Source organism: Rhinolophus sinicus, chromosome 14 (genome assembly GCF_057876585.1).
Source record: "Rhinolophus sinicus isolate RSI-liver-muscle chromosome 14, RSI-T2T, whole genome shotgun sequence".
Taxonomy (NCBI): domain Eukaryota; kingdom Metazoa; phylum Chordata; class Mammalia; order Chiroptera; family Rhinolophidae; genus Rhinolophus; species Rhinolophus sinicus.
In genome coordinates this window covers 14,366,194-14,390,901 of record NC_142514.1, presented here as the reverse complement: position 1 = coordinate 14,390,901, position 24,708 = coordinate 14,366,194, and the positions used below count along the sequence as shown (strand labels likewise).

Here is a 24,708-nt window from a genome sequence, read left to right as displayed (position 1 = left end):
GCTTCACACATGTGTGTTGTGAGAATCAAATATGGGAATGAACGGATATGCACTTTGGAAAGTTGGGGGAAAAAATGTATAAATGCAGGGGATTCCAGGTTTCACTAGAAGTGGAGGGTCCTTTGGGGAACTGCTGAGTTAGGGTCTTGGGTGGAAGAGAGAGTGCTGGGCGTCCAGAGTCCCTGCCTGAGCACTCCACATCTTGAGAGAGCCTACTTTTCCAGCCCAGGTCACAGGGCCCCTAAGCGGTCTCAGGGGCTGGGGCGGGGGTGCTGGAGGCTCTTGACTCCAGAGAGGGAAGGGTTACCTGGTCTTTCACCAACTCTGAAGCTGAAGCCAGGGTTTTTGTTTTTGTTTTGCCCTTTCTTCTGCCTCCACCCCCCACTCCGGTTCAAGCTGTTGTTTCTCTGTCTAGTTGTGTAGGACACAGCTCCCTGGCCCATGCTGGTATTATGAGCCTTGCACTCCCCCCCCTGGCTGAGGCAGTTTGTTGCCGGTCCCCAGTTGGCCACTCACGGCAGCTCTCGCCGGCTGCCGGCCGCTCACACTGGCTGCCTGCCATTCAGGGCAGCACATGGCAGCCCAGGGTAGCCCACGGTAGCCCACGGCAGCCCACGGCAGCCCACGGTAGCCCACGGCAGCCCACAGCAGCCCACAGCGGCGCAGGCAGCCCAGCTCCAGGGAGAGCTGTTGTTCATAATCTTAGCTGTAGAGGGCGCTGCTCACTGGCCCATGTGGGAATCCAACTGGCCACCCCAGCGCTAGGAGCCTGGCGCTCCAACCACCTGAGTCATTGGGCGAGCCCTGAAGCCGGGGTTCTTAATACTGTTTCCCCAAAAATAAGATCTAGCCAGACAATCATCTCTAATGCGTCTTTTGGAGCAAAAATTAATATAAGGCCCGGTCTTATTTTACTATAAGACCAGGTATAATATAATATAATACCGGGTCTTATATTAATTTTTGCTGCAGAAGACGCGTTAGAGCTGATTGTCTGGCTAGGTCTTATTTTCGGGGGAAACACGGTATTTTGGGAGGAGAGTCACACCTTTGAGCCTGGAGGCAAGCATGGGATTCCCCTCCAGCCACCCAAATGCACACACACTATTTTTTCATTCTAGGTCAGAGGAGTTCTGGAGTTTTCTGAAATCATTCATGAACTCTGGCTTAAAGATCCCTGAGCTAGAGGAAGGGGGAAATGAGAGGGGAGACACCTGCCTTTTTAATTTTATCTCTTTCCCCCCCTAATCTTTGTAGCTCAAATGGAGGAGACCCCCTTGACACACCTAAGGGCCACTGGAGGGAGGATCCTCTCGAGTGTTGTGGGCCAAACTAAGGGGCACCTTCCTAACGCCTGACTCTTGGTATCTGCCATTGAGGACAACTGAAGGGGGACTTAAGGTTTCCTAGGAGAGGTTCCTGCGAGGCCCCTTCCTGTCCGCTTAGGGGCTGGCCATGGTGGGGCCTCTCCCTCTGGGAAAGGGAAGCCTCTGTCTCCCACACCTTGGGGGGGGGTCTCCCGGTGAAGCCAGGGAGGGAACCGGAGACACGCGCTGATCAGGCCCCACCCGCAAAGGTGGTGTGATAACGGCGGGACCGCAGCCCAGCCCGTCCGGATGAGCCGGGTGCGCTGCGGCCGCAGCAATGGTAGGGACCCAGGCGTCGGGAACCCAGGCGACGCCGGGCGCAGCATGCCGAACGTGTGGCCGCAGTGCTGTCGGCGCTGGGGGTGAGGCAGGGTTGCATAAGCGCAGAGGGGGCGGGGGAGGCGGGACCCCCTCCCTCGCGGCGGGCTGGTTGGTGGGCCGGTCTCGGTGTCCCGGGCGGGGCACCGCAGCGGCGGTGGTGGTGGTAGCTGCGCGCGGGCCGCTTCCCCATTCGGGCGGGCAGAGAGCCATGGAGGCGCTGAGGGAGTCCGTGCTGTGCTTGGCTTTGCAGATGTCGACCTACAAGCGGGCCACGCTGGACGAGGAAGACCTGGTGGACTCGCTCTCCGAGGGTGACGGGTACCCAAACGGCCTGCAGGTAGGAGCCCTGGCCCTCTGTGAGACCCTGGCCGGGGTCGGAAGGCGGGGGAGTACCGGGCATGCGCGCTGGTGCTGCTCCCGCCCCGGCCTCCACCTCCATCCTGCCAGCCCCGGAGGGGTCTGTACCAGCCCGCAGCTCTGGACTGCCCTGTGCTACCCAGGGAAGGAACCTTTCTGGAGCACAAGTGCTGCTGAGGCGCTGAGCTCCCCGACTGGCCTCCCCTCACCAGCCCTGCCCGTACCCACTCCCCAAATCCTCCCGACCACCTGTTCATGGGGCTACAGCCTAGGGGACAGAGTTGAAGCACACACCCTCCCCACCGCTCCACAGCTGAGCTGGTCCAGTTCCCTTTTCACAGAAGAGACAGTCCCTAAGCATTGAGGGACTTGCCCTGGGTTGCACAGCCCATTACTGGCAGAGTCTAAAACTGCCCATATTTAGCACAAAAGCCCTGCTCGCCTGGAGCCTCTTCAGTCCTGGGCATACTGGGTGGTTGGTCACCCTATCTAGTAGGCATTACCCTATTCTTCCTCTTTCCCTGCATTTTCTGGAGGCAGGCAGTCATCCTCTGCCCCCTCTTCCTGCTACTTTTCAGCCTACTCAGAAAGTGCAGTTGTTCTCCTCCCAGGGTCTGCCCCTGGGGGAAACCAATCAGCCCACCACCTCCTGCCTTGTGGCACCACAGTGAGCACTGCTGCTTTCTGCTCTTCTCTCCCTGCGGGACTGAACGGGGACAGTTCTGACCAGGACCTCCACCCGAGTGGGGTTGAAACCCAGGCAGATGGGTAGGCGCGAGTTGGAAGCGCCAAGGACACCCAAGGGGACCCGAGATCTGGCTCCTGAGAAACCAGTATAGAGAGAGGAGCTAGAGCATCTCAGCTCAGGAGGCCTTCTGCCAGGCTGACCAAGGGAGGCATTGGGGAGAATTGGGGCTACCCGGTGAACTGACACCAAACCACAGCTCATCCAGAGGGCAAGTTTATGGTATGTGGAAATTCAGGCTGCCAGACCCAACCCTACTCAGGCACACCTATTTGAAGCTGGAATAATAATACTACTAAGGGGAGATAGCATTGATTGAATCCTTCCAGGCTAATTAAATAGTCCCAGGGAGATCAGAACTCATGACCCCAGTGGTCTGTCCGCTGGCATATGGCACCCTTTCCACTTAACCTTCAGAACCACCCCAGGAGCTGTAGGGGTTACTGCTGTCACAGGTGAGGAAACAGAGGCTCTGAAAGGGGAGACAACTCGCCTCAGGTCACAGAGCTAGAAATCGGGAGTGAACAATGAAACCCAGTCTGTGTAGAACTTCTTCCCTGCGGACCCTTCTTAAGAAGCTAAATCCAACAGGAAATGAGATTTCTGTGGCAGGCACTTTTCCGTTCACAAATCAAAACAGCATCTAATCAGCAATCTTTCTATGTCTCATCTTCCACAAAAGTTTCTAAATATATCCGCACAAAAGCATTTGGAATTCACAACAAAATGCTGTGCCATGCTGTCATCATAACAGCAGCCCACATGGATATAGCCTTTTCAGGTGACCAGGTACCTTCTTCATCCAGCTGAGGCAGCCTGGCAGAGCGGAGGCAGCTCAGTCCCTGAAGCCGGGGGCCCACGTTTGAATTCTGACTCCACTCAGGGTCTTCAGGCGGTCTAGCTGCTTAATCTCTTTAAACCACAATTCCTTCACATGTAAAATGGGAGCTAGAGAAACGGGTGTAATGCATTTTACAGGGCCTCTGTGATTGTTGTTTTTAATGACCTATGAGGTAATGGTCCCCGTGGCCATATTACAGACGAGGAAGCTGAATCTCAGGTGAGGGACATTCCTGTGGTCACAGAGCTGTCATGTTGGTTGGAGTGCAGTGTTGGGGCCATTCCACCAAACGACCAAACTGAGTCCATTGTCCACTTTTTATACAGGAAATGCCACCTTGGGGCACATCTGTGGGTGCCCAGCCTGGCTTGCTTGAGCCGCCACAACTTTCCCAAAGCAGCTGTGAACTAGCCAATGCTTGTTCTAAGAGTCGAGAACCCATCCACTCCTACTTACGAAGCAGAGTTTTCTAGTATTTTTATGTTTTTAATCATTGAGGTTTTTATTCCCAATGTAAAAATTTTACATGCTCATTTGTGGGGGGGAGGGGAGAGTCCAATATGAAAAAAGATTTAAAAAGAAATAGTAATCTAAATGCTCGGAGATAACTACTTTTAGTTTTTCCCATTTGCATGTATATGTTTTTAAACAGATGAGCTCACTCTAAAAACATGATGTTACGTCCTGCTGTTTTCATTTAATGCCACTTCATAAGCATTTTTCTATGTTGTTAAAAACTTCGAAAACATGCTGCCATTAAACATCGTAACACTTCGTGGTACCAATATGTAAAAATATATTTACTCAGTCAGCTATCGTTAGACAATAGGCCCAATAACTGGAACATTATGGGTGACCATCTTTTAGCCTTTTGGATAATTTCCTATGATTTGGTTGCTAGAAACAAAACTGCTTCCTCAATTTTAGGCTTTTGAGAATGGACCTAGTCCCCCAAATCTCCCTCTCTCAGACAGTTATAAAAATTAGCGACTTGATTTTTCAAGACTTGGAAGCCCAGTGGTTCTAGGAACTCCAGTTATCGGTACCAAGACTAGTCAATGAAAATACCCTTCCTTCAGCCAAACTTGTCACCTTTCTTACTGACAAAGTGCAGAATTTAGCTGGAGCAAAGTTCTACCTGCACCTCACCTGAAAGGGCTTTTCTTTTTCTTTGTCTCATATTTTAGGCACAAGTTCATTGCCATTCACCAAAATTAGTCAGTGTGGACTGAGCACAGAATTTAAAGCCAGATAGCTCTAACACGGAGCCCCAGCTTTGCCTCTGATGGGCTCTCAGACCTGAAAGCAACTCACTTAAATAGCTATTTTTTTTTGGGGGGGGGGGTGCAAAATAGGGTTCATATTATTAATCCACCCCTCTGAGCTGTTGCAAAGATTGAAATGAGACAATATAAGTGAAAGCATTTGGCATAGTGCACAGAAAATGGATTTGATTGTTATCGGGATTATCATTGAAACTCACCAAGTGTGATATCTCAGTGATGCCCTCAATAAAATAGCTTTTCTCTTGGAAGCCTGTGCTCTGCTCCGATTGGCTACCTGGTCTCCCCACACCCCAGCACACACTGTTTCAGTGGCTTGAAAGGAAATAGCTAAAGTTACCCCTGGAGCCTAAACCGGGGAGCAGATGACCATGACTGTTTACCAAAATCTTTGAACCGCAATCAGTTACTTCCAAAAATCCATTTTTGTTTCAAGAGAAAGGAAAGCTGAGATATTTAATTCTTAGTAGTGGTTTTATCTTTTTTTTTTTTTTTTTTTTTTTTTTGTCCTCTGACATTCACAGAGTGGTCTTTCCAGGGCAATTTCAGGGACAGTCCCACTCAGTACTTTGCAAAGACCTCTCTGCTTACGAGGAAGTCCTTCCAACTCCATCCACCTGTGAGAGCCTTATGCTCTTGGCCTTAGAGTTGTTCCAGCATCTGAGATGTTCAGACCTGGGACCTCATCCAGCTTCCTCATTTGAAGGACACTGAGGCCCAGAGGCTGCTCAGCGACACATGTGGGATCTTGTTAAAGAAAAGGCTGACTTTTGACTTCTCAGGTTTGCGCCCTTTCTCCTGTGCCATCGACAACTGGGTGTTCCTTCTGGGAAGCAAAAAGAGCTGGAAAGTGCTGCTTCTAAAGACTAGACTTTGATTCCTGTTAACATGCAGGGAGTTCTCTCCCCCACAACAGGTACTTCTTTCAGCTGTCATCAGTCACTGGAAGAGAGTCAGGCCTGGGGACAGCGGGGCAGGTAGGGCTCAGGGAAAAGATGGGGAGGACAAGAGGACATTATAGTTTTCCTCTGAGCTGGTGCCAGTGGCCTCAGCTAGAAGTCCACCATATGGAAACTTCTAGAAGAAACTTCCTCATCTAACACTCTAAGGAGGCAAGGTGCCACGCAGGGCCAAGCTGTCATGGTCTGTCTGCTCTGAAAGGCTGACTCCAAGGCAGGCAGCCCGGTCATCCTGCCAGTCCCCTTGAGGTGTCCAGGCTTTTGGACTGCCGGGGGTGGGCTCCCTGCCAAACCCTTGGCCAGACTGACTCCTGTTTGCTGCTCCACGAAGCTCAGGTCGCTGGGGGACCTGGCAATGGCTCAGGAAGTGCCTCTGCCCTCCCTCCCGACCCCCTGCCTCATCTGAAAAACCAGGCTTTGCCCTCCTCTCCACCGCTTGTGTTGCTGGCTTGTCTCCTGGGCCCCAGGCAGTGGTGGCCCATCCTCGCCTGCAGAACTCGTTCTTGTTATAAGCTTAGGTGAGCCAAGCACTCACTTCTGTAACCGAATATTTATCCCTCATTAGGGCTTTGTTCCCTTGGCTATGGAAACCCTGGGAACTCGGGTTGGACAGCTCAACTGTTTGTCTCGCTCTCTTGTTCCATTTCTCTGGCTCTGTCTATCTCTCTCTTTGTCTGTCTCCCTCTCCACCTCTCTCTTTTGAGGTCATCCTTTTTTTCTGTCTCATTCTCCCTCTTCCTCACACAACAATAAATAGGGTATTAAGCCTACCCAAGAGCTGAGCATTTACAGTAATTCTCAACTCTGTCTGCCAAGCATCAGCTCTGCTCGCTGGCCGATGGTCACCTCTCAGTTACCTCCTACCCTACCAGTCACTGCAAACATGCCCCCATTTCCAAAAGGAACATGAGAACCATTTGTATCCACCTCTTGATGTGACCTGTCATGCTAGATCCTCTGAAGGAGGCAGGGCAGGGTGATGGGGGGGCCTCAGCCCTGTCCATTACACCCAGGAATTGGACAGCCTGTCCTAGAGATGTCTCTTGGTCCCGGAGCAATGCCCCCAGGTGACTGCTCTTGCCCCAGGGGGATGCCTCTGGATTCCTTCCACGCAAGAGGCCCCAGCCGGGCATATGAGTTAAGCAAGAACATTATAAAGGTAAAAAACCTTATATTCAAATTCCATTTCTGCCTAGAACTATGAATTTCTCATTTAATTCTGACTTGATTTTAATTAAATTTTGCGGTGAACACCATCTGTTTGCTTGCCATCAAAACAATGAGGCTCCGCTTGGCTTTGCTCCTGGGTCAGCCTGGCCATTGGGCTGAGGCTGAGATGGGGTTTTCTCACTCTTTTCTCTCCTTCTCCCCGCCCCCCGGCCACTTCCTGTGTTTCTTCTGGAGCTCATACTAGTACCTCTCCATAGGGATGTGTAAGATAGAATGAATAGCATCATCTAGCAGCAAAATAGAATTAACATAATGCCAGGCACATGGAAAACAATCAAATGTTAGCTGCAGTTATTACTGTTTTTTCCTTTCCTCCTTCCCTCGGTTCCTTTCATCATCTCCCTTCCTTTCATTTCTTACTGCTCTCCTGTTCCTGTCCTCAGGTTCGCCACACCACGGTATTGCTCTGTCCACATTAGGTGAGGTTTTCCTGCTTCCCCAAGCCTGAAAGCTGTGCTCCCTGGCTTCCTAGAGCCAGCACCGGGCACAGGTCTCCCTGCCTCTTTACCTTCACCCCCACCCCCCAAGAGCTAAGCCATGATAATGGGGACACCAAGAGGCATAGAGGAGGAGACAGAAAGTGAGACAAATCCAGGGTCAGGACAACAGGAAGAAGAAGAATCAGGGTCAGCCCCAGGCAAGGCAGCACCTGCTCATATCCTTTGGGACCCCTCTGAATACCAGTGCCCAAGGTCACTGCGTGAGAAAATGGATGCCTCAGAAGAGGCATCTTATAAACCTTTCAGTGCTGTGAACATGTTAGCATCAGCCCAGGTTCTCTGTCCCTCCCTGTACCAGGCCCTCCCCGCCCAAAGTGCTAACTTACTGGCAGTAGCATGGGCAGAGTTTTTGTTTCATTTTTAAAAAGGTTCTAAGGAATTTCAGGAAGTGGCCCCCCGCCCTCTACCTGATGCAGCTGCTTCAGTTTCTGAGCCTCCTGGACCTCCATGGAAAATATGACGAGGCCCCAAGTTCCTTTTCTCGGTTTTAGAGCCCTATTTTTCCTCCGTGAAAGGTGTTTGTCTTCCCCTTTCCCTAATGCAGCAATTCCTGGTCATTTCCTGCCCAGTGATGCTCAGAGGCTCCCTGGTACCCTTCCTTCCCCAAGAAATGACCAGCCTTAGATCCCCACGGGCCAGCGTGAGGCTCTTTGGTGACCTGGCTCCTGGGGACAACCACCCCCTCAGGTGTTGGTGGGACACTTCATCTCCCCTGGCGTCTCCTGGCCCATCTCACCCCCTGGCAGACTGTGGGTCTCCCTGCCTCCAAGCCTTGCTCCCTCCACCTTGGCCGTTTCAGAGGGTGTATCTAATCGTGTTACTCCAGTGTGCAGGAGGAAGTCCACATTCTTTAAACTGGCTTACTGATGCCCCTTAGGATCTAGACCTTGTCACTCCCCTTCCTTCCCCATTCACCTGGCTAGCTCCTACTTATTCTTCAAGACCAAGCCCAGGCATCGTCCGCCTCCAGGAAGCCTTCCCTGACTGAACCCATGCCCACCCCAGTCTGTGTTTTTATCTCCCTCCCTGCTGGGCTGTGAACAGCTGAAAATGAGGGAGTCTTTCTTTCGGTATTTCCAACGTGGCCCTGAGTTGGTGCTCCGCTGTTGACCCACGGCCACAATGTGACTGAATTGAGCCCCCCCCCCCAACTTTGGGGGACCCCTCCTGTCCTGTGGCCCGGGCTTTTGCAGGAAGTACCTCTTGAAACAGAGGGGAGCCTCGAGCTGGCCTGGGCTGAGGGCTCTGAGTGCTATTGACTAGCTTGTCCCTCCTTAGCCTGGAGGGCCCTGCCAGGCCCTCCACTTCCTCTCATTGTGCCTCCCTTCCTGTTTAGCTAGACTGTATGGCTGGGGACATTTTTCCTCCCTCTGAGGACCTGCCTGAATGGAGCTATTTCTCCATTGCATCAACCCTGACATCTCCCAAGACTCAAATCTCTGACCCACCAGTGGCTCCAGAATCAACAGACTGGCGTTCGATTTCCAGCTCCACCCATTCAGCTGTGTGAGGAGAGGCAAGGGTCTTACCTGTCTGGACTTTCATGTCCTCATTTGTAAGAGGAGACGTAATAATTACCCTCTTGGGGTTGTGGGGGTTTCAGGAGCTAAGAATAGCCACGCTCCTGGGAAGTGTGAGCTGTGGTGGTGTCGTTCTTATGGTTGTGTCACGCTAGCCTATTGATGCAATGGCCTTGAGGAGAGCCCAGCTGGACGCTCACTGGATGCCTGTAAGGCCAAACATCCTGTTCTTTTTTGAACTTCTTACTGGAGAAACACAGAAAAGCTGGGGTGTTTTGTTTTTTATCTTTCTACCCATATCAGGTGACCCAGAAAAACACCCAAGCCTGGCTGGGTCGAGCTGCTTAACTCCCTGAAGTTGAGGAGCAAATCTGAGTTGCTGAACAGGGTGGTGGTTCCCTTCCTGGATTAGGACCCAATCCGTGGGAACCGGACCACCCCTGAGGCAGGAGGGCGGCCCTGATGTCTCCCCGGGGCCTGGACCTGCCTCGGAGCCCCTTCCTTCTGGGGAGGGGGGGCCCTGGGCTCATGTCCTCTTCACCCCTCTTGCCTCCTTCCCTGCAGGTGAACTTCCGCAGCCCCCGGAGTGGCCAGAGATGCTGGGCTGTGCGAACCCCGGTCGAGAAGCGTCTGGTGATATTGGTGGCACTTCTTGCAGCAGGACTGGTGGCCTGCTTCGTAGCACTGGCTGTACAGTACCGGACAAGTAGGTGCTTCTGTATTGTATCGTGGGCTTGTCTCACCCCTGCCCTTGGCTGTGTCCACTTATGCAAGGGGGCTTCCATGCTCAAGCCCAACTGACCTCCCAAGGCCAAGGAGAGGGCTAGGTCTGGTGGACTTGGGTTGCTGAGATAGCTTGAGACATGGCAGGTGGGTGTGGGTGGTGTCAAGACTGTGGAATCAGAAGGACATGAGTTCAAATCCTTGCCCAGGAACTTATCATCTGTATGACCTTGGAAAAGTCACTTAATTTCCCAGAGCCTGTGTCTTCCCTTCTTTAAATGGGGAAAATGATACCCAGTTTAGGGATGGCTCTGAGGATTAGAAATAATGTATACCTGGTGCCTACTAGGATTTCTTTAACCTTAGCTCCGGTACTGTTGTTGTTAGGATGTGGGCTGGTGAGACATACAGGCTGGCACCATCCACCATCCTTAGTTCGAACCGAATAGCTGTAATGGCTTCCGTTTGCTTAATGCTTTCCATGGACCAAATACCACACCTTTTCTTTACAGATGTAATCTCATTTCCTCCTCACAGCAACCCTATGAGGTGTGGTTACTTTTGGCCCCATTTTATGTATGAGGAAACTGAGGCGGTGAGACTAAGTGACTTACCTGAGGTTACTGTGGGAGAGAGTAGAGAAGCTGGAATACAACCACAGGCTGGTGGGCCCCAGATCTCAGTCTCTGTCTCTTTGTAATCACTGTGCAACCCAGTGTGTGTTAGTCCCTCCAGAAAAGCTATCCTCCCTTGATCCGGCTGAGCTTTTTGTTCCTCTGTAATCTCATTTCTCTGTCCTGTCTTGTGTAGCAATATGTTTGGGTCCCTCTGACTGTACTGAGGCTGGTTCTCTGTGTCTGGCCGAGAGTAGCTGAGTATGTCACAGGGACGTGATGTTCAGTAAGCATTTATGGAACGGGAAAGGGCAGATACAAATGAAAACTGAGGATGGGGAGTCCAGCCAATTCCAAGGTCTCTTATTTCCCTGTGTCTCAGCATCTAGTTTTTCGATGGCAGATGGTCCACCTGGTTGAGCAGCCTCTGGGCGCTTTGCTCAGGGTTCAGCCCCACCCACTTGGTTACCTAGTCACTCACCCCATCAGAACCTTCACAGAATCTGGGAGCAACTACCCTGGCTTCGTTGAGCCTCCCCCACTGTGAAGTTGCTAGCCTGCCTGGATGGCCACGCTGGGCTGGGATGGGGAAAGAGTTTGGGGGCCTGGGGAGAGGTGAGGACTTCATTTGAGCCATCCATACATCCCTCTTATATTAAGCATTCGTTCATTCCTTCATTCATTCCACAAATATTTTATGTGTGCTTATTCTATGTCAGGCACCTAGATGGTGCTTAAGAAATAATTGCTTGGTTATTGAACTGCCTATTTAATGATCTGTAGATGTTTTACCACATGTGTGTGGCCCAGTAGGTGCTTAATGCATATTTGATTAATGAATTAATGATTTCCAGGCTGTAAACCATATGTGCTCAGGTAATGCCCACATGCCACAGGACTGCAAATAGTTTGAAAATTGAATAAATAAATGATTGGACAAAGGAACAAGTAGAGGACAAAGCTGGGAACAGCCTGTTTTTACTAATCACCCTTGTCCTGTAGCCACCATCTTGCCTATGAGGTAAGATCTTGCTTAAATCAGCGTCAGCCCAGGCAGTGTGGACCCTGGCCAGCCTCATCTGCCCAGCTCCTGGCCCTGTGCCTGGAGAGCAGGCGAGACTCCAGCAGCCAGTGTCACCCTGAGACTGCCCTAGGAGTTCCCAAGGTGTTTCTTCACCAGAAATCAGAAGGGACCCCCAAGGGGTGACTCCTAGCGATGGGACCACAGGGTGGGCCCCTAGGCAGGAATCCTGCTTCTGATTGTATCCCATCCTTCTTAGGGCCACAGAAAGGTTTCCCCTGCCGGGACCTGGGTGAAAGGAGCTCTAGGTGGAGCTGGGCCAGGATCAGGTGACCTTGAGCCAACCCATGTGTGTTTGTCAGCTTCCTGGGCCTGTGGGAGCAGAGGCCACCCTGTATATTGACTGACAGTAACCTCATTACCAGTAGCAGGTGCTGGCACTGGCCACATGTGAGCAAACATCAGGCCAGTCAAAGCAAATTCTCTGAGGATTCTGAAAGACCCACCCTGTAAGTTATGTCTGGGCACTTAAATTCATAATTCTCCATCTTCCTACTCCAACCTCCTTTCCAGAAACTTGCAGGTATTTTACAAACAGCAGCAGCAAAACAAATACTAAATTCTCCCAGAAAATATTTGAAGTGTCTTACTCAGTGTCAAGGCCCAGGTACTGTCCAGACAAGTGTCTGGGAATTAGACCTGGTACCTATTCCTGCTTTCTTGAGTGTTCATACACGTCTAAAAGGGAAGAAATATTTTCTGCTTCTGCAGGTGGTGACCAAGTGCTGGACAAAGCTCTTTCATCACTCATTCATTCATTCATTCATTCATTTATTCAACAGACATATGTTGGACAGCTGCCAGGTGCCAAGTACAATGCTGGGCAAAGGAAATATAAAAGCAAGTAACATGCTGGCCCTCCGCGCAAGCTCACAGTCTAGTGGGGGAGGTAGATAGGCAGACGACTCGGACACAGCTCAGTCTGTCTTGGATCGTGGACACCCAGGCGGCCAAGGAGCCCAGAGGGATGAGGATCTGTGAAGGTTTCCCCAAGGAGATGGAGCCTGACTGTTGACCTTGACATTAGATGGGTGTGGGGGGGGGATGGGGCCTGCAAACAATTAACTAACCACATATGCTTGGAGCACCTGCTGCACCAGGAATAGTTGGTAAAGGACCTACAAACCACTAAGCAGTTCATCAAAGCAGTTATTAGTTAAGCACCATGTGGGGACCTTGCCCCATGCCCAGCAGAGTAGGTGCTTAGTGGAGAACTCAAGACTAATTCCTGGGACCGGTTTCTTACTTTGTTTTAAACCCAACTCCCCTTGTGATAACTGCAAATCAATCAATCAGTCTCTCTCTCTCTCTCTCTCTCTCGCTCGCTCGCTCGCTCGCTCACACACACACACACACACACACACACACATTCTTCCTGAGGATCACCCCCTTACGCTATGTCTTCTGGGTATTCCCACCAGCCAGGAATTTGTCAAGCTTTACTTCCTGTAGTTTGTTGTATAAAAACAATAAGTATTCTTTTCCTTTTCCAAGTATGAAGTTTTGTCATAATAGTGAATAGGCATTTTCAAACTACACAGAAATTCTCTTCCCGCAAATCCACCCCCCCATAAAGATTCTGGTACATTCTCCAAATGGGGAGTGAGGCGTGCAGCTCTGCTTCAGATGATCTGATCTAGAGATATTTTAAATGGTTCGTGTCCCCTACCATTTCCTTTCTCTGTTTTCATGCCTATTTTCTCTGTTTCCTTTCTCTATTTTCATGTCTAGTTTCAATAATTTTTTGAGAATTTTTATGAGTTTGTTTGAGCCGAACTGACATATGTTGGGGAGCAAGATCTCAAATGCTCCCTCAATAATTTTTAATTGTTGTATAGTCCTCTCCAAATAAGTAATTACCTCAAAATAAACTCACCCTGATTTGCACTGTTGTGCGGCTCTTCCAAGCCCTTCATCAACCTGCAGGACTGAGCATTTGTCATCAGATGTTAATAAGCCTACAGGTCACCCAGCCCCAGTTGGCACTGTTTCTAAGTGAGGTGAACATTGCCACTCCCAGCCCATGCATTCTTTTCTGTTCTCTAAAGATTGGCCTGGGGACATGGGAGCGTAAGACTCAAAGGAGCTGAGCCCCCATGGCCAGCCATGAGGTCATTTCATCATTGTTGTGAAATTGGTCCTGCTGTTCTTCCTCGTTTCTCGATGGAGAAACTGACACCCAGAGTGATGCGGTCACTTGTGCAAGGCCCACAGCCAGAAGCAGATAGCTGGGATTTGAACCCCTGTCTAAGAAGCCACAGTGCCTGCCCTGCCTCACTTCTTCCTGTACAGGGGGGAGTCTGAACTCACCAGAAGGGCCACAGCAGCCCCCCTGGCCTGACCTGCAAAGAGGTGGTGAGGCAAAGCCGAGACACCCTGGCTGTGGAGTTGCTACAGCAGGATGGTGCTGGGTTCAGTCTTGGCTTTCCTACGCAGCTGTGTGACCTTGTTCCGTCACTTGGCCCAGAGCCTCAGTTTCCTCATCTTTGAAGTGGTCATCACACCTGTATCTGAGGCCTACATGAGATCACGAATGTGTGTGTGAAGTGCCTGGCACAGAGCTGTGTTCAGTCAACCGTCCATACCCTCTTGTCACTGGCACAGCTTGTTAACAGACAGTTTGGCTAGACCTGTGTTCTTGGGCAGCCTGGCTCTCTGGCCTCCATCTCCCGCTGAGTCCGGTTCATCTTGCTGCCGCAGGCGGGGCCACGGCTGAGGCTGCCCATAGTTTGGTTCCTTTGCTAGCGCCCACTGACCAACCGTGAGGCAGGGATCCGGCCTTCTCCTCTGGTCTGTGGACATTCCTCACACCTCTGCCCATGTCCTGTGAAACCCAGCTCAGAAGAAGCTGATTTCCCTGCTCCTTGTTTGGGGGGACTTGTAGGAATTGCAGCCCTCCCCTCTGCCCACCTGCACCAACTACTGTCCGTCTCCTTAGGCCGCCACCTGATGGTGGGGCTGCCCTGCCTCCTGGCAGTGTGGGGCGGTCCTTGCCGGGACCACAGCAGATATAGTGGAAAGAGGGCAGGGTTCAAATCCCATTGGCCATTGAGCAGGGTACTTAGCTTCTCTGTGCCTCAGTTTCCTCGTATATAAAAATGGCTGTTAGCAAAATGATCTGTTAGAGTGGTTTCGTTTTTGGTGGTGGTGGTTTTTTTTGGTTTTTTTTTGAGGATTCAGTGAAGTAATAACTCTCCTGCCTTGTGTTCAGTAGGAATGATTTTTCATAGTTACTTCTATTTCTAAGTCTTTCTTCTTCTTAAGTCCTGGCACTGTATTGTCTGCATCTCCCATTTGGCACGTACTAAATATACTCGGTTTGTGTTTGTAGAAAGAATGACAGATGTTTCTCCTACTGTTGTCTTTTGACTTACATGATGTGTATATCTCCAACTAAATTATAACTCTTGAAGGAAATGACTGTGCCTTTTATATCTCACACACACACACACACACACACACACACACACACACTGCACACAACCTGGAAGATACTTAGTAATTACTTGTTGAACAAATGAATGCATGATGAGTGAATGAATTTGTTGAACATCACGGAATAATAAAAAGTCAGTGAATATTTGTAGAGGGAAGGACTAATTAAGAGAAACATTTTGGTTCCGGGTACTTTTTAAGCCATAGAAAGGATGTTAGGCAGCTAAACAGCAGTTTTATTTTATAAGCCAGGAGATTAGCAGTCTACTGAAATCATTTCTCTGGAGGGGTCTAATGGCCATCCAGTTCCAAGTCTGTTTGGTCAGGACTGGGATGGGGCACCCCAGAGCCCCAGGCCGCCTGCACTGTATTCCTGCAGCCTCTTCCCTGCTTGCCCTCACTGGCTTCTTGTCCTTAACCCCTGCCAGGAACGCCCCCGGTGTGCCTGAGCCAGGCCTGTGTCTCAGTGACCAGCTCCATCTTGAGTTCCATGGACCCCACGGTGGACCCCTGCCAGGACTTCTTCACCTATGCCTGCGGCGGCTGGATCAAAGCCAATCCCGTGCCTGACGGCCACTCACGCTGGGGGACGTTCAGCAACCTCTGGGAACATAACCAAGCCATCATCAAGCATCTCCTCGGTAAGCACCGCCAGGGGGACCAGTGAGTGGGCTGCAGAGGGGCACTGTCAGAGAAACCTTCCTGGCCAGGCCCAGTTAAAGGAGTTGCTGAGTGGAATGGGGAGACCATCGGCTTTGGAGTAGGTGAGCCCGAGTTCGAATGCCTGCCTCCTCACTCGTGTGCTCCTAAGTAAGTTACTTCTCTCTGAGCCTCAGTTTCTTCATCCGGAATGCAGGACTAATGCCCAAACTGCAGAGTTTTGAGAACTAGAGAGCACGATGTATGTGCACACAGTAGGCGCACAAGAACTGGGAGCTGTGGTCTTTGCTTTTGTGGCTTCAAGCTGCGGCTTACTTGTTAATTCATTTTGACTGGGAGTTTTGCAAGTTGTGATCGAAAGGAATCAAGCCTGAGCACACTGGATCGTATTTTAAGGTTGCAAGCAGATAAAAGGTACCACGGTTTATCTGAGAGTTACTGGAGGCAGCAGTTGTTTGGCCTCTGATAACTGGGCTTGCGTGATAAGCCTCTAACCATAGTTTTTCTTTTTGCCCCTTATGAGGCCTTTGGCACCTCTAGTTGACCTTGGTGTTGGTGGTTTTATCCTTAGATTAGCATCCCACGTCTGTCTTGTTTGCAGTTACATCCCTGGAGAATGTTCATTGAATTAACATCTGCCTGTCCAGGTCCTCCTCCACGTGAAATGACAACACTCCGCCATACTGTCACATGTAGAGGTCCTGAGAGGAACCCGTTAGCAGCCGAGATCTTCACCGTCTCTCTGTCCTGCTGACCCCATTCTGGGGCCCTGTATGCTGGGAGAGGTTAGATCATGAAAAGCCAGTCAATTAATCCATTAATGAGAGAACTCAGATTCAAACAATGCTAAGTTTTTTAAAAACCCCTCAAGGTACTCAAAAGTCAGTAAAATAGAAGACACCTAAAAGGGGACAAACCTCCTCATAGGAAAGAGTCTAATTTGACAGTTAGGAATTTCAGGCAACTGTGTCTTTTAGATGAAGGAACTTTCCTTTCTTTCCCACCCCAGAGAGCGAGGCTGCTGCTGGGTGAAACCCACCTACCGTTTCTTCTTGTCCCCCAGCAGCTCGTAGGCAGGGCCCTCAGTAGCACAGCGTCCGCTTGTCGCCCTGTGGACGTGAGCAGGGTGGGGCTAGAGGTGTCTGCCACTCTGTGTGTCAGGGATAGCAAAACCCTTGCCTACTTGACGCTACCCATTGCCTTTGAAAGGGGACACAGCCTTTCATTTCAGAACTAGAAGCTTAAAAGGCAAATACATCTGTGGTAGCCACAATGTCCCCTCCCCAGAGCCTAACGACACAGCCAGGAGCTGGGCAAGGACTACCAGCCAAAGCAGGGAAACAGCCCATGGAGGATAACAAGATGGCACGTGCCTCTGGATTCTGATCCTGCTCTGCCACTTACTGTGTGATCGTGGGTCCATTACATAACCTCTCTGGGCTTCTTCTCGTATCAGCACAATGGGAACTATGCCTCCTCCAGGTTAGGCAACTTAAATGGGAAAGTACATTTAAAATGCTTTGTTTGCCTAGGCCTCGCATACTGTGGTGGGTACTGTTTATGGTGGTGTTACTGTCACTCTTCACCCTGGACCTTTGCACGCACTTTACAGTTTACAGAACTAACTCAGACCATTGGGTGTGATGTGCTAAGGATTACTTGGGTGGTCAGAGAAGGAGTGATTGTTGCTTATTTTATTTCTTATGGAAGCACTGACATGTACCAGATATCAGGGAAGGTGTGGGTGTACCCATAACCTTGCTGGGTTGTTTACTTGTAGTATTTTATTAAAGCCACGGTATAGGCTGCATATGCCCATTTTACAAGTAAGACTCACAAGTATAAAGGAAATGTATTTGCTAGGAAATGGTGGAGTTGGGATTCATTCCCAGGGTTGTGGGGCCTCAAACCTACATTCTTTCTCTGCTGACTCCGCTGAATGAGATTCATCACACAGAGGCCACGGAGCAGCCACAAGTGGTTCCCCAACCTCCTTTCCCCCGTGGCTGCTTGATAGAGCCCTCCGGGCCAGGCAAGACCTGGGCCAGGCCTGATGAACACAGTAACTGGGGTCACCCTCGTGTCACACTGGTTGGGGGCTTCCCCAGAAGGTACATCCTGGGGTCCCCTCCCCCCAGGCTCGCTCCTGGCAACTGGTCTGGAAATGGCCTCTCACCTGTGGGCCTTGATACCTGGAAACCCCTGAAGGGCAGAAGGCAGTTAAGTGGGTGACAAAAAATGCAGGAGCATGGGCCAGTGCATTCTTGGGCTTAAGGCCAGGCTGGTTTCAGCTTCCCCAAGACAAGGAGGTCAGCCAGCAGGCCTCAGGAGGGAGCTGGGGCTAATGGGGATTGGAGCAGGCGGGGAGGGGCCGGGCTGTCCACGCTGGCCTAGGGGGGCTCCCCTACGTGGAAGGAGGAGAACGGACATTCGCGGGCCGGTAAGGACCGTGTCAGCTGGCCAGGCAGAACAACTGTTGCCTCAGCTTGCGTGTAACCTTGGGCAAGCCACTCCTTTCTCTGAAGAGTGAGTTCACCCCAGCCCCCTCAGAGGAAGTCCGGGCAGATGTGTATCCAGTGGGTTGAACTGTGTCAAGTGCCACTGTGGCATGTCCTTGCAGCCTGTTGGCTGGAGGATGGTGACATCAGCTCCATGAGGCACAGATCCCTCACCCAAGAGACACTCGGCTGCCGACCCAGGCTGCCAGCTTGGATTGTCCTCATTGGTTTGGGGAGATAAGAGTATGGCCTCACTTCATCTGGGGAAGGATTGATCACCTCTTAGGCTGGGCCTTGCCTTAGGCTTTCCAGGTTGTGGTTTTAGCACAGAGTATCTCCCCAACCCCTCGCAGTCCTACAAGACTTTTCTCAAACTTGTTCCCTCCGTTATGCCTTTCATGGCTGCCAAAGGGCCTCTCTGGACTTGAGCTACAGTTACCATTTGTGTGCCTGTCATATTTACTATATTTTGTATTGTAAGATTAACGCACGCAAAAAAAATTAATGCCTGCTTGTTGTAACCATTTGAGCAACGCAGTTTCCATAAAGAAAAAAATGAGAGGTTTCCCTTCCTTCTACCGCTAACACCAGTCTCCCTGAGCCATTCCAAGAGCATGAAATTTGTCCATGTCAGTGACTTGGCAATTAATCATGTCACCCTGTGACATCTCTTGTGGTTTGATTTTGATTTGTTTTTCCAGCACTGAACTGTCTCATGTAGTTTCATGTTGCTGTGCACACTGGCAACTCGAGACAAGATCTGCATCTGAGATGCTTTCTATCCAGTGTTGTGTCTGCAGCACTGCTCTTCTGTCATGTTTGGGGACTGCTTACATGGACTTATTGACGAATTGATCTGAGGGTGGGAGTAGGTGTCCAGGGCTTCTTAGGGGCAGCCGGACGGCTTCAGGTCTTCCTCTGGTTTTCTGAGTCAACCTGCAGGCAAGGAAAGGAAAACAGAGAAAGCTTAGGCACATGTCTTGTGAGCTCAGCCACTCACTTGTGTGACCTTGGACAAGTTACCCAATCTCTTGCCTATAAATTGGGCGTGATACTACTAACACCCACTGGTGGAAATTGTTATGACTAGGTGCACACACATATCCACGCCCACACGCGGGGGAAGCAGTTCATTTTCTCAGGCTGAAGAAAGCCTGGGTTCAAATTCCAGCATGCCACATGTTAGCTCTGCCTCCTAGGCAAGTTCCTTTTTCTCCCTGGGCCTCGGTTTGCACCTCAGAGAGTCAGTGTGGTGGTGAAAAGATCTCAGCACAGGGCCTGGCCTGCAGTAGGCACCAGGAAATGGTAATGGTATCATTCTTTTCTTTCTTCTGTAGAAAAAGGCACCTCCTTTATCAGTTCCCCTCTTCCTCTCATAGGATGGGGCTCCTAAGGATTGTGATTGTCTGAGCTGAGTCTGTGGTTTTATCTAAAACAAATGCTGGTCCTGCCCTGATGTGGAGTTGGGCTCCACCCCTCCACCCCCATACTCCTGGCCAAATAGTCTCCCTGCAGCACAGGGGCCACAGAAATCCCAATAACCCCCGTCCCTGCAGCCGCCCAGCTGCCTGGGCGTTTGTTTCCTCCCGGGGAGTGATGTGGGAAAGCCTGTTCCAATATAAACTCCCAAAGGAAGAAGCCGGCTGATTAAATGGTGTGCTGTCTTTCCTCTCTGGGACTTTGGGGAAGTGTTTGAAACTCGGGTCCCTGGAAAGAAGGACCCAGGCAGTCAGGAGGCCCTGTTGTCTGGCCCTGGGCTGCCAGATTATTTCCAGACCACTGGGGCCCTGGAAGTCCCACCATCTCCAAAATGTGGCCCCAGCTCAGTCCTGGGAGCTGTCCTGTTGATTCCTCCGTGCCTGCCGCATAGAACCTTCTTCTGGGAAATGAACCCAGGCAGGGCTGTCCTAAAGGAAACCAAGCTTTTCCTAATGAGAAAACTGTCTGTGGCTGATTTCGCTTTGAAACCAAGACTCCTCCCTCAGTCTGAAATGATTGCTCTTTCTCTGTGGAGCTCTCAGAACGCCCCTGCATTCATTCATGCATTGAACAGTTACATATTGTACACTGACTGTGTACCAGACATCACTAGGTGCTGGGGTTGTGTGAGGAATAAGACAGTCTTTTCTTGTGGAATTGCATTTCAGCAGGGGAGACAAGAAACAAATAAATGAGTATTAGGTGGGTGCAAACGTAACTGCGGTTTTTGCAATTATTTTGAACCTTTTAAGCCACAGTTACTTTTGTACCAACTTAATAAATAAATAATATGGTTGTGAAGAGTCGGACTTTGAAAAAAATAAAGTAGGAGTCAGGGCCCGAGAGGGAGGAGGCGAAGAAGGGATGGGCTTTCAGAGGAGGGGACATTTGAGTAGAAACTTGAATTAAGTGAGAGAACGGACCACATGGATGTGAAGGGAAGAGTGTGGCAGGCTGGAGGAACAGTGGGTGCGGTGGGCCTGGGCCAGGAGGTAGAGGAGCCCCTCACCCCACCCCTGTGCCTGCCACGTAGTGGGTGTTGTGTGAGTGAGAAAGAGAGCAGTTGGGAGAATGGGCTGCAGTGGTCCCTGTGGGCTCTGTGAGCCAGAGGGAGGCAGGTGGAGCAGTGGAGGGGTTTTATGTTCTCACGCTCCTGCCTACCGTCTGCCCCAGCCAGCGGGGGGCAATGGGGGGGGATGAACACTAACATCTGGGGGGCTCCTCACTCCTGTCCCTTCTTGCCCCACCTGCCTCATTTCCTCCCCATGCAAGTGTACAGCAGGCCCGGCCTCGTCACCCTCTGTATCCCAGATACAGTGTCTTTCCTTATCAGACGCAGATACTGAGCTCTGTTCTTTCGCCAACGCTACCGTGTGCCCACCCATCGCCGAGGGAACAGGAACAACCAGCGCACGGACTAGTGGGCAAGGCTGCCCGAGCACAGCCCCCACGTCCACTCCATGCTGAGCTCATCCTGCGAGCTCAGGCTGGGATCCCTGGGCCTCTCTCAAGGTCTCTGGGACATTCTCCTCATAGCATTCATCCCACTGTGTAATCAGAGGCCTTCGTGACTGTCATATGGCTGCTGGCTGTCTCGCCCATCAGGCTGTGGGCCTTACATGAGCAGACGTGTGTCTGTCTTGCCCATGGCACCTCCACACCCAGCTCGGCAGCCACCAAACCATAGAACTTAATAAGATTTGTGGAAAGTTGGAGGTGACGCCAGGGTGCGGAGCTCGGAGGAAGGGATTGTGAATTTGTCGTGGGCAGCTGCTCAGCAAAGGAGAGAGGGAGGCTGGACACTTGCCCTCTCCTCTCGGTGACCGGGGATTATGTGCAGGTGTTGGGGAGAGGGCTGCCCGGAACTGACCCGTAATGAGCACAACCAGGCTGTCCCTGGAGTTTTTCTTTGGGCCTCTTATCTCGGTGGCCTTGGGGCACTGGGGGAGGGAGGTGCCAGGCGCTCCTCGTGGGTCAGAGCACACAGGGTGCACCTCTCCCAGCGATGGCCCTGGCATTTCAAGGTCTTGGCCAGATCCAGATGTGGACAGTGAGAGCTTCCTGGGTCTGCCAAGCAGTGACGATTTGTGCTTTCCCTTCCAAGAGCCTAGCTGCTGAGAGGTGTTGTCATAGAAACAGAGCCCCTGGTGGGGGGGAAGGAACCCCCCCTTTGCTTTTCCTGATGTTCTGCCTCCTGAGTCTGAGTAACAGGGAGAAGTCCCACCTCTCCCCCGTTCTGCCCTCCCCTCCAGGAGGCTCTTCTCGTGCTCCATAGGGTCACGGGGGGACATGCAGGTGTTTCCAGGGCTCCGCAGTGGTAGCGTGAGGTGCCCAGGGCTGTGTGTACCCTCGATAGCCCCTCCTAAGTCAGGCCTCTGGACCTCTGTGGCCGCATATTCCTTCAGACTACCCCACCCCCTCTTCAGGGCTGTCACCCTGACTTCAGGAAGACAGGGGCTGATGCTCTCTGACCAGTGAAAACCATGATGCTGAACTGGGGGGCAGGGGGCGCTCTCTGGAGGAGGGCTGGGAAAGCTGATTAGACCAGTCGGAAAGTTGACCCGTGCCCTTTGCACCAACTGGCTACGCCACATGGATTCCTCCAAACTGCATGTCCTTTTATGCTTCCTTGCTTTTCCTCAGCCTCTCCAGCTCCCCCCAAACCCAGTGCCCTTTCTCCACATTTCTACTGGTTAAAAGCACCCTCACTCTGCGCTCTCCCACCCAAGGGTGTGACTTTTCTCTGGGTTCTAAACTGTTTGCATGAATTAAAGCACTTTGATGTCTGGTCATTTCTTTGCATGTCGGTGGGTGTTCACCATTAGACTTTGAACTCCTTGGGGGTAGGGAGTGGGTCTTATTTATGTCTGTAAAACCTGGTGCCCAGCCCAGTGGCTGGCACCCAGTAGGTGCTCAGTGTTGAGAGACTTCATGAGTGAACCTCTTGGGAAAGATGGCCCCTGAGAGATGCCTGGAAGGCTGAGTGGGAGTTGACAATGTTCCAGGCAGAAGGGCCAGGTGGGCTTTTTCTTGATGTGTTTCCTCATTTGTTATCTGTGTCCTCACACTGGAAAAACAGCTCCGTGGGGACAGGGACGTTGTCTTTTGTGTTCCCCAAGCTCCTATAGAGCCTCACACAGGGTGAGCGTCTGCTCTCTGTTGAGTGGATGCGTGGATGACCTTCTGCCAGAAAAGTCTTCACGGAGGAGGTGGGGTTGGGGGCGGGGTTCTTTGAAGGAAGCAAAGGAAGGAGTTTCAGGGCCCAAGAGAGACGACTGGAAAGTGACTGGAGCTGTGAGGATATAAGACCCATCCAAACCTGTAGAGAATGTGTATGAGTATCTGACCCAAACTGACAACAGTTGCCAGGAAGCAAAATCTCAACCAATTGGAAAAATGCTTTGAAGAACGGCAGTTTTGCAGCTTATTTTATACATTAGACTCAAAAGAGGAGACATGAGGGTTACATGAAATCCATTGGTGGTAGATTAAGGGGGCGGGAGAAAACAGAGCGGAGAAGTCTCTGGGATTGGATAAAAAGTGAAATGGAGAGACACATACTTCTCTTACATTGGTGGGTACAGGATAGTTAATAATTACCATTTACAGCACATAGAGATGATATTCAGGGAACAAGATAATAATGAGGGGTTCTGTGGTCTCTTGCTCTGGTGTGGCGGGCTGTGCCTGCAGGGGTCTAGAAAAGAAGAGGGCTCTGACATTTCAAAGGTATGTTAGACAGGCTCACTTAAGGTAAAGAGTGACCTCTGTCAAGGAAGCTGCGGGCCTAGGACGTGACTACCCACCATGATCTGCAATTACTTAGGAATTTTTATGTTCAGACCATCCTATGTGGTTCCTTTTGGTTTCTGAGTTTGTAGGGCCCACCTTGCTGGCCTCCCCTGAGCTTCTCAGGCTTAGTATGGGGCCCCTTTTTCATCCACACCAGGGGGGATCAAGCTAGACAGAGGAAACTGAGGGGAGCGGGGACCCAGGTGAGATCTGGCGATAAAGGCTCAGGCACAGAAGTCCTGGCACATAGTAGGTTTTTTTGTGACCTGAACGGTAGGAAGTGGTCACCTCCACTGGGTACAGACGGGACCCTGCCCAGTACTTGTGCACATGGAGGAATGTGGCCTTCAGCAGGTGGCAGCAGGTACCTCCAAACCAGGGCACTAAGGACAGGGAAAAGGTGAGAAAGTCTCCCGCGTCTCAGTGTAAGGAACTGAGATGCTGCTTGCTGAGTTTGGGAAGGGACGTGGCAAATGGCCCCCTGAGTCAACTCGAAGTCTGATGAACACACCCAACCCCCCGAGGAAGACGTGGAAAGTAAATTCTTAATGAATGAGGCCTTCAAAGCTTCTGTCCAACTCTAGTCTTTACCATGAGAAAGGCCATGTGGGAGCTGAAAACCAAGCCAGGCCTGCGTCCCATGCACCAGGCGGGGGTATTTGGGCCATGTATTGGCTGGCGGGGAAAGCAGACTATCTTCCTGCCGGATGGCCTGTGCTGCCAATGCAAGGACTTGTCTGCAAACCTGAGCAGTGGGAGGGGAGAAACACAGTATTCTCTTCTTATTTGCAGTCAGCTAAAAGTAGGGAGCACCTCCGGTCTAACAGGCTTTGCCCAGGGGCAGTCGTATACCTGCTCGGACTGAGTTCCTCGTCGCTGCCCTAATAGGCAGAGTCCTAGCTCTGTTTATTGCTGACAACACCAAGGTCTCGAGAAGGAGTCACCCAGGGCCACCTAAAGTGCACATGGGGGCATGTTGCAAACTGCTGTCTCTTGTTCCAGAAAACTCCACAGCCAGTGTGAGTGAAGCAGAAAAGAAGGCCCAAGTATACTACCGGGCATGTATGAATGAAACCAGGATCGAGGAGCTCAAGGCCAAGCCCCTGATGGAGCTGATTGAGAGGGTGAGTTCCCAGGTCTCCTCCTGCCCATGCTACCTGCCTGCCCCTCTGGCTTCCCCAGCTCTCAGTTACCACCAGGGCCTAAACTATTTGCATTAATACACCCAATCCTACCTCACACCTCCCGCTGCCTCGCGCACCTGGTCTGCCGCCGTGTATTCAGGCTGTCTGAGTGAGTGAGT

General features: G+C 51.2%; 1 protein-coding gene across 5 annotated transcripts in view; it reads left to right on the top strand.

Annotated features, from left to right (window-relative positions):
• Window positions 1-24,708, top strand: part of ECE1 (endothelin converting enzyme 1) — a 97,024-nt gene that overhangs the window by 45,667 nt on the left and 26,649 nt on the right. For 2 of the 5 annotated variants that reach the window (XM_088790405.1, XM_088790406.1), the window contains exons 2-5: window positions 1,939-2,025; window positions 9,688-9,829; window positions 15,405-15,617; window positions 24,408-24,529. In XM_088790405.1, the coding sequence (XP_088646531.1) occupies window positions 1,939-2,025; window positions 9,688-9,829; window positions 15,405-15,617; window positions 24,408-24,529 (564 nt within the window). Of the gene's footprint in view, window positions 1-1,881; window positions 2,026-8,977; window positions 9,333-9,687; window positions 9,830-15,404; window positions 15,618-24,407; window positions 24,530-24,708 lie in introns of those variants that run through there. The other 3 variants (XM_088790404.1, XM_088790408.1, XM_088790407.1) reach the window with 3 other exon arrangements.